General features: G+C 35.1%; 2 protein-coding genes across 6 annotated transcripts in view; both read right to left on the bottom strand.

Moving 5' to 3' along the window:
- Positions 1 to 2744, bottom strand: part of LOC110839935 (calpain-5-like) — a 36599-nt gene extending 33855 nt beyond the window's left edge. Inside the window, exons 1-2 of one of the 3 annotated variants that reach the window (XM_022084557.2) lie at positions 2536 to 2744; positions 1604 to 1792 (exon numbers count right to left, since the gene is read on the bottom strand). In XM_022084557.2, the coding sequence (XP_021940249.1) occupies positions 1604 to 1792; positions 2536 to 2538 (192 nt within the window). In that variant the 5' untranslated portion in view covers positions 2539 to 2744. The other 2 variants (XM_022084558.2, XM_022084559.2) reach the window with 2 other exon arrangements.
- Positions 2745 to 4633: 1889 nt separating this feature from the next.
- Cul3 (cullin 3) overlaps positions 4634 to 12186 on the bottom strand; it is a 35025-nt gene continuing 27472 nt past the window's right edge. For all 3 annotated transcript variants that reach the window (XM_087349175.1, XM_087349177.1, XM_087349179.1), the window contains exons 12-16: positions 9119 to 9288; positions 8689 to 8827; positions 8407 to 8534; positions 7591 to 7639; positions 4634 to 6578 (exon numbers count right to left, since the gene is read on the bottom strand). In XM_087349175.1, the coding sequence (XP_087205301.1) occupies positions 7615 to 7639; positions 8407 to 8534; positions 8689 to 8827; positions 9119 to 9288 (462 nt within the window). In that variant the 3' untranslated portion in view covers positions 4634 to 6578; positions 7591 to 7614. The remainder of the gene's footprint in view (positions 6579 to 7590; positions 7640 to 8406; positions 8535 to 8688; positions 8828 to 9118; positions 9289 to 12186) is intronic.

The following is a 12186-nucleotide window of genomic DNA, read 5'->3' as shown; positions in this document are numbered from 1 at the left end:
ACTCTCTACATTCTGACCAATGACTGATTGAATGTTTGAAGAGCCACTCAGTAAGGGATTTGGAATTTGTAGGCAAGATCTGTTACATTTAAACCCCTTGAGCTGGGACAGCTCAGTCAATGCCAAATGACCAAATTTGACTCCCAGCACAAGCTGGCAGGTTTATTTCTCCTGGCCAGATTGACTTCAGACTCAACTCTGATTTCTATCCAAAGAGCATTAAAGGCCCTTTTACCAGAAATAAAACAGCAGGTACATGAAGCTCGACTGAGCAAAGAGGTTGAGAATACATAAAGCTTTATCTCTTACTCCACCACAGCTTTTGGTCAGTGCAAAAGAAATGGAAAAGTTGATTTCCTCCTGTACACCACAAATCCAGCATGTTTGATATTACTGTAATTAGAGGGATCCAAAGAAGTAGAAAACAATGGAGATACATCACATCAAATAAATATATTTATATTGCATTAACTTCTACACATTTTGACCAAAACTTCTTAATTATTTAGTGGAGACTTGAATGAAATACATTCTTAAAAATGAAAGTCACAGCTAAGTGGTTAGTACTTCTAATTTGTATTCAGAAAATTCAGGGTTAAAACTCCAACCCAGAAACTGGCTATCCTCACTGAGGCTTTTTGCGGTCTTCCTTAGTCCTTCCAGATAAACACTAAGACAGTACCCCAAATTAGGACATGACCTCTTCCTTCCATATCATTCCTGATTCATTACTCATTAATCATCCTATCATTCAATACCATATAGTTTGACCTACTAACAGCATCATTAAATAAACCACAAAATAATAAAATAAATAATAGTACATATATTCTTAAAAATTCTATTTTATTTTCATTTAAAATGGGAATCTTCATAAAACAATGCACACACAAGTGGTATGTAAAAAGTAAGTAAAGCAGTCCCGCAACAAGCCATGTAGGTTGTTTAATGGAATAGAGGTATAGCTCATTCTTAACCTTGGCACTAGATGGGGTGTGGTTAGCATCACGCCCCAGCAGCACTTTACCCCCAGGAAAGGATCCTGGTACCCATTGGATAGGAGGCTGGGTGGGCCCCAGAGCCAGTCTGGACACAGAGGCTAGAGGAAAAATCCTCTGCCAACATCAGGGACCAAACCCCAGTCATCCAGCCTGTAGCTAGTCACTATACTGACTGAGCTATCCTAGCTCTACACAAGTGGTACACAATAACCTTCATCTTCTGCCTCCAACACACTACATTTACATTCAGTGGTTATGCTTCTTTTTTTCTCTTTTATACCAGTCAGTGATCCACACTAACATTAAACTGTCTAAGAAACAGTCATATTTTACAAAATATTTTCTTCACAAACTGATACAAATATTAATCCTCTGTGGTACAAACACATATTATGGCAGTTTACTATGGTAATGCCCATCACAGACTGACCAGAAATAGGTTGAAGAATTATTCTACAGAAATGTAATGTTTAAATTTTGGAGTTACAGGATTACTAGAATTTTCAGGACTGTAATATTATATACAACAAAATTATACAAATGAAATGTTTTATAGTAAGGTTTTAATATTGTAAATGCCAGCCTTCAAAAACAGCACTTACATTAGGCCTACTCCACTTCACATTCTCAACATCTGTACTTCCAATGCTGGAAGGAGTTGGAGGAAAGATGGCATCACTGTACAGAATATTTAACGTATGATAATGTTTGTATAACTTTTCATATTTCTGATTCTTGAATCTTACTGGTTTCTCATATAAGTTTTTCACCATTTCAGAACTTCTGATAACCTGAAATACAAAAATATTACTATTATAAAAACAGGATAATGCAGCATCAGTACTCCAGACTTATTTTGGAGACACTTGGTTAAATCTCATTTGGGTTACACACTATCCTCAATAAAGATGCGCACCAAATTACCCGCCCATCTCATTCTTCTTGACTTAATCACCCTGACAATATTGGGGGAAGTGTACAAATTTTTAAGCTCATCATTATGCAGTTTTCTCCATACCCCATCACCATCTCTCTTAGGCCCAAATATCCTCCTTAATACCTTATTCTCTAACAACTGCAATCGGTGTTCCTACCTCAGAGTGAGAGACCATTTTTCGCACCCATACAAGACAACAGGCAAAATTAGTGTTTTGTATATTTTAATCTTCTGGCTCTTAGAAATCAGACAGGAAGACAAAAACTGTTGTTCTCACTACGGATAATGTAAAACTGTCATGAGAAAGTTAATAATGTAATTATATATGAAAGTTAGTCCACTGTAGTGTATTTTGTTCTTCGGAAAATGTTTTGTAACTGTATTGTATTTGTAGGCGTTTACTGAATGATGACTTTTCTCACGATCTACCTACCTATCTATTGTAAACAGTATTTTCCAAGTAAGGAAATTTACTTCCTCGTAATCAGTAATAATTCTATAAAATTTGACATTTAAGGTTCAAAAGGTCAGAGTTATAAATAGATATGAAGCAAACCCGGCATTACTGCAATGTACAATATGTGCTCTCCAACATACCATTCACGGATTATCATATCACTAGTGTGAATTATCACTGCTTAACCAAGGAAGCATGTTACATAACATTCCTGCCCAATTTTAACACTTATCAAACACAAATACTTGAAACAAAGAGGGCGCCCATAAACAACAACCACGAATTGGTAGGGTACATTCAAACGCATGTGTTCAACCCTATTATCTAGGAAGCACAGATAAAGAATTATCACAGTACGAAAGCATGTCCCGCCATACCAACTTATTAGTAGATCGTGTGCTGCCGTCAGTTGCCGCAGAATAGAACGGCACCGGGGCTAACGATAGCTCAGGTGGTAATAAAAACATCTACTATTCGACCTCCACGATTATCTCTCTCCAGATCCATACACTAACGCAGCACACCAACCCAATTTGGTATATTGTATGGGGGGGAAGTGATAGATGGTTTATGGCACTGATTGACCGTGACATCTTCTTGCTGTTCATAATTATCCATCTTTTGATCAGTGGTTGGGAAAACATATGGCTCTATTGAACATTACATTGCACCAAAATGCTCTACTGGCCACTGTATCATCTCTAAAACTCTTGCCATGAAAAATATTCCACATGCACTACATAGGGTGTTAGATGAGGTTGTGGAGACCACAAATTTAATAGAAGCAAGACCATTTCAAGAGTTCCGAGTGTCCCTAGTAATGAAATGGGTTGCAGTTACACAACACTACTGCTACACACAAAATTTCAATGACTATCACAAGGCAGAGTTCTGGTCTGTGTATTCACACTGCACTCAGAAACTTTTTTACTCAGTGCTGATCACCCTTTCCACCTTTCATCCCACATCTGTGACATTGTTTGCCTCCAAACAGCATATATTTTACAAAGATAAATAAATTAAATTTATCATTCAAAAGTACACCTACCACTGTTATCTTTGTACATGAAACCACAGAATTCCTGGACCTAGTTTCACAAGGATTCTGTAAGGGAATTTTAACACAAATCTGCCTAAGAATGATTACTAGGCATCTATGCAAAGCCTCCAAAAGGCATGCACTGATAAAAATGTTATACTGCTTTCTGACACTTAAGTAATGATGGTCTTTCGAACATAATGGAATATTTACGAGGCCTACAAGTTACAGTGAATGAGAAATTCCACCTATGGTAAAAGGTTATCATTAATTATAAAACTCATTTATGGTACTCCTCACATAGCAAGGCTTATTAATAAAAGGTTATGAGGAGTTAGCTGACTCGCCCACGTGCTACCACTGGTCCACTCCCACGCCTGCTCCCATTGGCTCGGGGCAGGCTACACCTTTCACTTTCCGGCCCTATAAACCTAGCCCCACACACCCTATTGGTATATTCATCGCCCTGATGATGGAGGCAGTATGACCTCTGAAACGCTGGTTAACATCGACCAGATTACACAGCGCAACAACCCAGAAGACAGAAATCTTCATACTCACCGCTGTGAAAACCTCAAATCTTACATTAACAAACAGGTTTGAAAGAAGCATTCAAGAACAATCTTTTGATTAACTTCAAGCTGGTTTGAAAGGAAGAGTTTCAAAACATTTAAACTGTATATGTATATCTACATATGTGTGAAACAGCATCCTCATCATACGCAGCAACAAAAACAAAACACTGAAAGAGACAATGCAGAACAAGAAATGAGAATAGTTTTCCAACATTGTACCTGATATCAACTCCCTTGCAGTTCACTCAAAGCATAAGTTAAGTACAATACAAATTGTTTCCTAAAATGTAGGGTTGATCTGATTTACATTTCTGCATGCAGAATTTTAAACTAAAAATAAGAACTTAAAAAATATCAGTGAGATTTGAGGTTCTGATGGTGAAGATGATACTGTTCTTCTAAGTTGTAATGCATTGCAGACACCAACATTTCAAAGAAACATGCCATATCCATCATTAGGATTCAAGGATGACTTTGTAACTACATGCTGGTCTATATGGCATTACAACTCAGAAAACAATCGTTCAAAAGTGTTTTTTTTTTTTGGGGGGGGGGGGGGGGGGTCTGCAAAAATATTTTAGTACCAAAAGGGCTCTACAGAAATAAAAACTTTCAGAACCACTCTTATGAAAAATTAGCTCTTCATTTATTTTATTTCTCAGAAATATGTCTATTGCATAAATGGATAAATAACTGTACATTCAAATTATCAAGGGAATCATTTCATGCAATCACTTAAATTATAAGAAAAATGTTTATGTAGTAATGGACCATGTGTATCATAATTTATGCAATATTTGTGTACAGCATACATAATACTGAACTGCTACTAATACCTCAACAAGTATTCTTTGACTCTTCTGTTCCTAGTACTATATACCCCCCCCCCCCCCCCCCAATTTCAGAAAAATCTCACCAGATAATCAACAGTGAACCAGTCTTTAGAAACAAGAATCATAATATGATATTATTTTATTTCCATACAAAATCCTAAATGTTTGATAACTGCTGTTGACATTGTACTTGATTTTCAAATACAACACATTCTTACTTTAGTCAAAAGTGAAAAGTTTATTTGCAAACACTACCTAATAATAACTTATATTTTATAATGCACAACTGTACCTGTTTCTTTACCAAGTTCATGATGTAGAATTATTCACTCAAAAGTAAGTAAGCAAGTAAGGTTTTCCACGCCCATTACCATTGGGCAAAAAACAAAACCTTTTCATATAACATGTCTAATTTAACCACATTACCTAAATGTCCATAATAAAATTGTTACTCATCACTGGTATAATAAAAAGTGCAATTTATCTCAATTTACACACAGAAATACAAGGAATAATTTGGACCGAGAGTGAACAACAAATCAACAAATTTTCTTTTTTATAAAACTAAGGTTTCTTCATGAACTGTTTGCATGAATTACTTCAACTTGTATATTTAAATACACACAATAAAATAAAACTATAGCAACTGATGTATCCTTGGAGCTTTTATTTTTTAACTCGAGAATCATAACTGAAGAATGATCATTCACAAAGACACTTCTGCTGCTGCTGCTACACAGAAGTGTTTGTTCATACACTTACAAATCCTGATTGCTTTGTCCTTGGAAGGGTATGGAAATGGCATACTGCCACACATAGTATCTGAAAATATCATATCATGTTCTGGTAGAAAGTATCCTAAAAGAAGACTGACTGAAATATAAGATTAGCAGTCACAAAAAGCTCAAATTAAAAGAAACTAGCAAACTTCCCACATAAGGCCAAATCATTAACTTCATAATTGTTAGTCAGTGTCTATATATTAAAAAATTCTTCGCTGAAAACATTCATTCAAAACGAGAGCATTGATGGAAGCAGGCATTACTGCAATACAGCTACCAAGATGCTGTTAATTCATAGCCAAATCTTCCACCATTAAATCCCATTAGGTCCAGGTTTTCAATTATAAACTGAAAAGCTTGATATAGGGACCGTCATTATCTTCTGTTCCACATAACACAGCACTTAAATTGTTCAGGATCAAACACCAATGGCAGACTTTTAGATTCACTGCTCTCACCTCTCATTTGCTGCTGCACAAATGTGTATGTCCAACATGCAATACGTAGCTGTAATTTTTATCCTAGTGTGTGACTGTACACATACAGTTACCTAATTTTTATCACAGTCAGAAATATAATCCAGATCATAATAGGAAAAAAATCTCCTGTACTGTGTTAAATGTACTGGACCTTATTTATTCTTTTCTTCTTTTAACTTTCTAGAAACAGATATAGTCATTCAACTAACACATGGCAAAATAAAAATAAACTCATAAGAAAAACACATAAAACGTAGTATTTATTAATAATAATAATAATTTAATATTTATATTTAGCTAATAACTCTTTAGTGTAACAGGTGTTTGAATAAATTCTGCCAGTAGCCATGCACAGGATGGGATGATAGCATGCTGTATTACTCTTGGTTCTCCAAAGCACATAAAAAACTGCCTGGAGTATATGTAACTGCAGGATCCAATATTCTGGATGCAGATTATTCTCTGAAGATAAACACTGAAACAACCACAGAAAGAAGCATTCAGAGGACTGCCAAGAACCAAATTCAATTACAAAGTTAACATGTCACTTTTCGCGGCGTAACAGCCCTCTGAGAGCCAAAGCCGACTAGCTGGCTGCTGGCCTCACGTTCACATGCCTAAGCAGAGGTGAGTGATCATCCAACCAGATATAGGATGACGTGTGATCAGCACGACGAACCCCCAGTCATTGCTAGTTTTCATGACCGGATTACACTACCCATTGTAGCTCCCCAATTTCCTCACGATGCAGGGTTGGCACCGGTCCCATACACCGGTCAAAAATCTCATGAGAAATTTCTTTCCCCAAGACTCAAACCAGCGCACATTCCGTATCACCGGTCTGAAGCATGTATGCCTCAGAACGCATGGCTACAGCGTGGGACAACATGTCACTTTGATCCACTAAAATCAAGTGGCAAATGTGTTAGAACACTGAGAAGGGTTTCAAAATGTCCTGCACAAGTAGCTAAAATAGAAGACGGCCATCTTCAGACACACCGCCATGAAAATCTCAAATCCTACTTATCTAAAAATATATGGTAAAAATCATCCAGTGCATATATTTTCCACAAAATTTTTAATTTTTAGGAAATAACGAAAACCTAAGTACAACAAAAATTATTGTAGTATCTGACATTTCTTTTAAAAGAGTCATTTAAGTAACACACATTAATGTTACCAAAAATTAACAGAAACAATAAATTAATCAACCCTTAAAAGCCTAGCAGTAACTGGATATTCCACCTACTTTAATTATATATAATTACATGTTTGCAGTTTCACAGGCAAGATCATTCACAAGTGCATTTCTAATCTTAAAAAAGTATGCAGTTAAATTACTTAATTTTCCTTAAATTTTAATGCACATTTAAAATGCACAACAAAATATTCCACTTGCAGTGGGAAAAGGTATGCTTAAGAAGAGATGAAATTCAATGTTCACTCACTGCAAAAATGTACAAAGCACAAAAAAATGTGTAACTGACCTGTTGAATGTCTTGGTGTCATTTTCAAGCAACGTACGTGTAGACTTTCCTGCAAACAGATACAAAATAAAAAACAGTGATGCTAATTACAAAAGTGCATGCATTGGCCCTTTTCCAACATATTCACATCTGGGTAGGTACATGCTTGGTATATTATTATTATCAATATTTCACAGAGGTGAATTTAATCATTTTAAACCCAAGCCCAACAAAGCTCCAAGCTTAATCTAAAGATTTTATTCTAAATACATCCTAAAGTTGTAAAACTGTTTAACAATACTTCATAAAATTAACCTATAATGGACACAGAGGTGCATACATTTAGAAAAGCTAAAAATACATTGTATATATGAATTTATTTGGAAGTTATGCTACACTTAATATGTCCTGCTAAAACAGCAACTTCTCTCTCTTTTTATGGAGGTATTTCACAGTGCATGAATTTTCTGGCATTCTTAAGCCACCTGTCTCTGGAAACCATTTTTTACATTGAGAACATAGTGACTTGGCAACATCTGATTATCTAGATTAAATGTGGCTGATCATGTCTGTCCATCTGTCCACATGCCTGCATATTTCAACTTGAAAACCAGTAAATGAATTCTGATCAAATTGTGTGTGTTACACCACCCCAAACTCATACCTTTCTAATTTCCTACAACCAGTAAAAATAACATGGCCGATGCACAAACTTGTGAGGTGTGGGCAACTTAGGCACCAATTAATGCAGGTGCAAACTTTTATACACATCTAGCAGAATGAATAATTCCAGTTCATGTAGAACTTAAATTTTCAGCACAAACAAAAAATACATACCTATCTTCCGGTGTCCGTGCTAAGTATTCTCTTTCTATGAGTCCTTCTATTCGCTTCTTTATGATAACTGGGGATGGCAGAAACCGACTCTTCAGTTGTTCTGTCACTTCAGCAACCAATACATTGTGCTACAGCAAACATAAATAAATGTTATACATATATTTGAAATAAAAACAAAGGCCATCAATTCCAGTATATTACACTTAAAAATATTTTAAAGCAAAAGAACAATTACTGAAATTAAATTGGTTCTCAAGATCAGACTACTTAAAAAATACTTACAGGCATCCGTTTACGTGCCTTCATTATCCTCACAATAGCAGCCTCAATTTCATGTTTTCTATCTTCATCCACTTTGTTTCTAGTTTCTCTACGCTCAGGCTCAGATTCACCTTTCGCAGCAACTGTTTGGATTTTTACTCTAAAAGATATGTAAGAAGTCTTTTTATAGCAACCCCAAAAAAAGTTCACACACAATTTATACACAAATATACACAGAACACAATTATAGGAAAATAAATCATAAAATCACCAACCCGTGTCACAACTGCAGTGCTGACCAGTTCAGACAGGGAAGGCCACTGAGGCTATCACAACACACATGTTAATCATTAGCCCCTGAAGCAGGATCTGTGTGACACGTTTTAGGTGACAGCAAATGCACGAACATTAGATATACAAATAGAGACTCGTAGACAATAACAACACATACCTGTGAAGTTTTGAAGTAAAAGAGTCATTCACAAAAAATATATGATTTGGTTCAATATCTTTTGTTTTAGGGGTTTTAATTAGGATCCTCTGTGTAGCTTTACCCATAGCTAAAGACTGCAAGGCACGGATCAAATCTCTTTCTGGTATATCGGTTTCACTTTGGATTTCCTGTAAAAAACAAAGACAAAACATAAGGTCAGTTTTCTTGTAATCTGTGTAGAAGCAGCTGTAATAGTAGTAGTACCAGCAGCAGTACAGTGTAATGTGCATTCTGCCATATTATTTTACTCTAACACCCACAGCTGGTTTAGGCACTATAGGAAAACTAGTCACCTAGATGACAAAATGGGGGGGAGGGGGAGGAAGCACAAAACTAAATGAATAAAAAAAGAAATCATGAAATGGCATAAAACAGAAGTTAAGAAGTGACAAAATATAGAAAGAGAAAAACAAAAAGGGCAGAAGAAACGTGTTTACTTTCATGGCTTTGTAATGCCAGCAATATTTGGCCTCATAAATGGTTAATGTGAGTGTACTGAGGCTGACAATGTGAACAGACACTGCATTTCATGACAAAGACTGCCTCATGAATAAGCAACTTTAGTCTTCATGACATGATATGACAGGTCTTGTGCTAACAGGTCCTGTTTTGATTTTGATGACACCCCTTTACCCCATTACAATGATTAGATGCAGGATGTGATGTACTAAAAATTATCTCCAAATCTTTCAGAAGCAGTAGTCAAAACATATCCCTGCAACAGTCACACAAGTTATGCTCCTTCTTAGTAGCAGACATCAAATTTTTACAGGATTTAATACTGCTTCTAACAAAACACTGACCAAATATATTTTAGTAAAATATATTCACAATTATCAGCCAATAAGTGATAAGACTTGAAGGAAAATGATACTACAGAGAAGCATGCTTTACATAATATTTGTTCTATGAAGGAAAAATGTGTTTTGATTAAAGGCAGCTGCAGCATCAGTTATGTTTAAGTTTTTCCCATTGCTACTCTTGCTGGTGTTTGCTATAAACTTTTAACCTTTCAATACTGAGGTAAACAGACTTCTCTAAATTGTAAATGGGGCATTGTTGAAGTTAGCTTTCCATACAAAACACCAACAATACAAAATATTACTGAATTATTTCTTAAAGTACCTAAATCTGCTTATTTATGACTATGTACACACTTTCACATAATGTAATATTATTATAAAATAGATAAAATTCGTGATTCCACGTCGTCGCCAATCTTTCGTCACCAAACAATTATGTCATCAAACAATGTTATGTCATTTGTTTACTTGGCATTGTTGTGTTGGTATACAAACACAACAATACTGAGTAAACAAATGATGCTTCACAACGACGAGATCACCAACTACCAAGACAGTCGCATGATCACTGCTCCAGAAGCAGCACATCACATTCTTGAAAATGAAGATTTGACTGACAGTTGGCCTCCGAACAGCGATGTAAAGAACTAAAACATCAAACCTATTTAAAAAATGAAGAAAAGTGAAAGAAGACGTTATCAACCATTTGAAGTACCAACACCAACAAGGTAAACTGATACTAATAATACTACTCATTCAATATATTACGATTACAAAAACTATTACGAAAACTGACTTTATGATCGATTTTAAGACAAAGATTTGTAAGGGTGGAGTTGGACGTAGAAAGTTGACTGACCAAGAACAGTTGGCCTCTGAACAGCGACGTAAAGAAGTAAAACATCAGATTAGAGAAAGCGCTCTTAAAGGAGCGCATTTCTCTAGTATTATTATAATAGAATAGTATTGTGAAAGAATAAAAACTACACAATAATGTGAAAATGTAACAAGGGCAGAAAAAGTGATGTGATATAAGGTAGCAAATTCTACACTTTAACAGTAAAAGGTCACATTCAAGAAATGCAATGAGGAACAGTGAGCCAAGATCGACCAGTGCAGCAGTTTTAAAAGGATGGATTTTACTAACTGTAGTAAATGTTAACAAACTATTAACAAATAAATAAGCTTTTACAAGTTGATATATTGGAATATTGACATTTTATATTAAATTCTTTAAAACATTAATATTTTCAAAATGAAGGTAAACATGGGCATACAGAGATCAAACCAAATGTGACATCTTGGACAAAAACATCGATGATGGTCTACTAATCACCATAATGTGTATGTTCATGTAACAGAACAACTATAAGATTAAAAGTGCCTATAATGGGGAAATAGTTATGACATTCTTAAATCTTTATGTGTTTAGACAACAGCTGGGAAAACAAACAATTCTGAACTGCATGGTAGAAACCAATTCCCAAATCTAAGCACTTTAAATTTTTTCATAAATGTAATTTTGATTTGTTACTGCAACTTCAAAATAACTTGAAAGTCACATTTTCAAAGGATTTATTACTTATGTTTTATATTATGACTGTCCAAATTCTGGCAATGAGAGTATCATATATGATACTTAGACTTCTCTGTGTTTACTGCTACAGTAACCTTCTCAAGCATCTAAGAAAGTCTATTTTTCTTGTGGAATCTATATTTTTGACCAATAAATTAACATCATCAGCACAGATGACAAATTGATGTGTCCCATTCAATTCTAATCCCTCAATGCTGCATATTGTAAAGGAAAGTTGAAAAGTAATGGTGATAATGCATCGTCTTGCTTCAGAACATTGTGAATAAACAAATATTAACATTCAGTTTTAGTAACTAACTCACTAACTCAATGGAGCAGAGTCCTTCCTCAAGCATCAGCCAAAAATTATAAAAAAAGTTGGGTTAAAATTACTTTAAATATATGGTTCCAAGATTTTGAAAACAGACACATTCTTTTACAATATATTTTTGGAGAACCAGGAAATAGCAAAGATTTATGAACTTAAGTACAGTGCCAACAGTCATTTTCAATACACTCACCAGCAAAAGTTTAATTCTTCTTTTTCCAGTTTAACAATATTTATACATTTTCCGGTACCCTTTTACGGGTCCCCAACTTTTTTTTTTTAGTTAGCTTGATCTATGGACATTCGGTAGGACTCCTTG

The sequence above is a fragment of the Zootermopsis nevadensis genome, unplaced genomic scaffold, assembly GCF_977971745.1.
Source record: "Zootermopsis nevadensis isolate Lab colony 2312 unplaced genomic scaffold, Znev_1.0 Znev_ptg000002l, whole genome shotgun sequence".
Classification (NCBI taxonomy): domain Eukaryota; kingdom Metazoa; phylum Arthropoda; class Insecta; order Blattodea; family Termopsidae; genus Zootermopsis; species Zootermopsis nevadensis.
The sequence above is the reverse complement of the archived record's forward strand: the minus strand, read 5'-3'. Positions and strand labels throughout refer to the sequence as shown.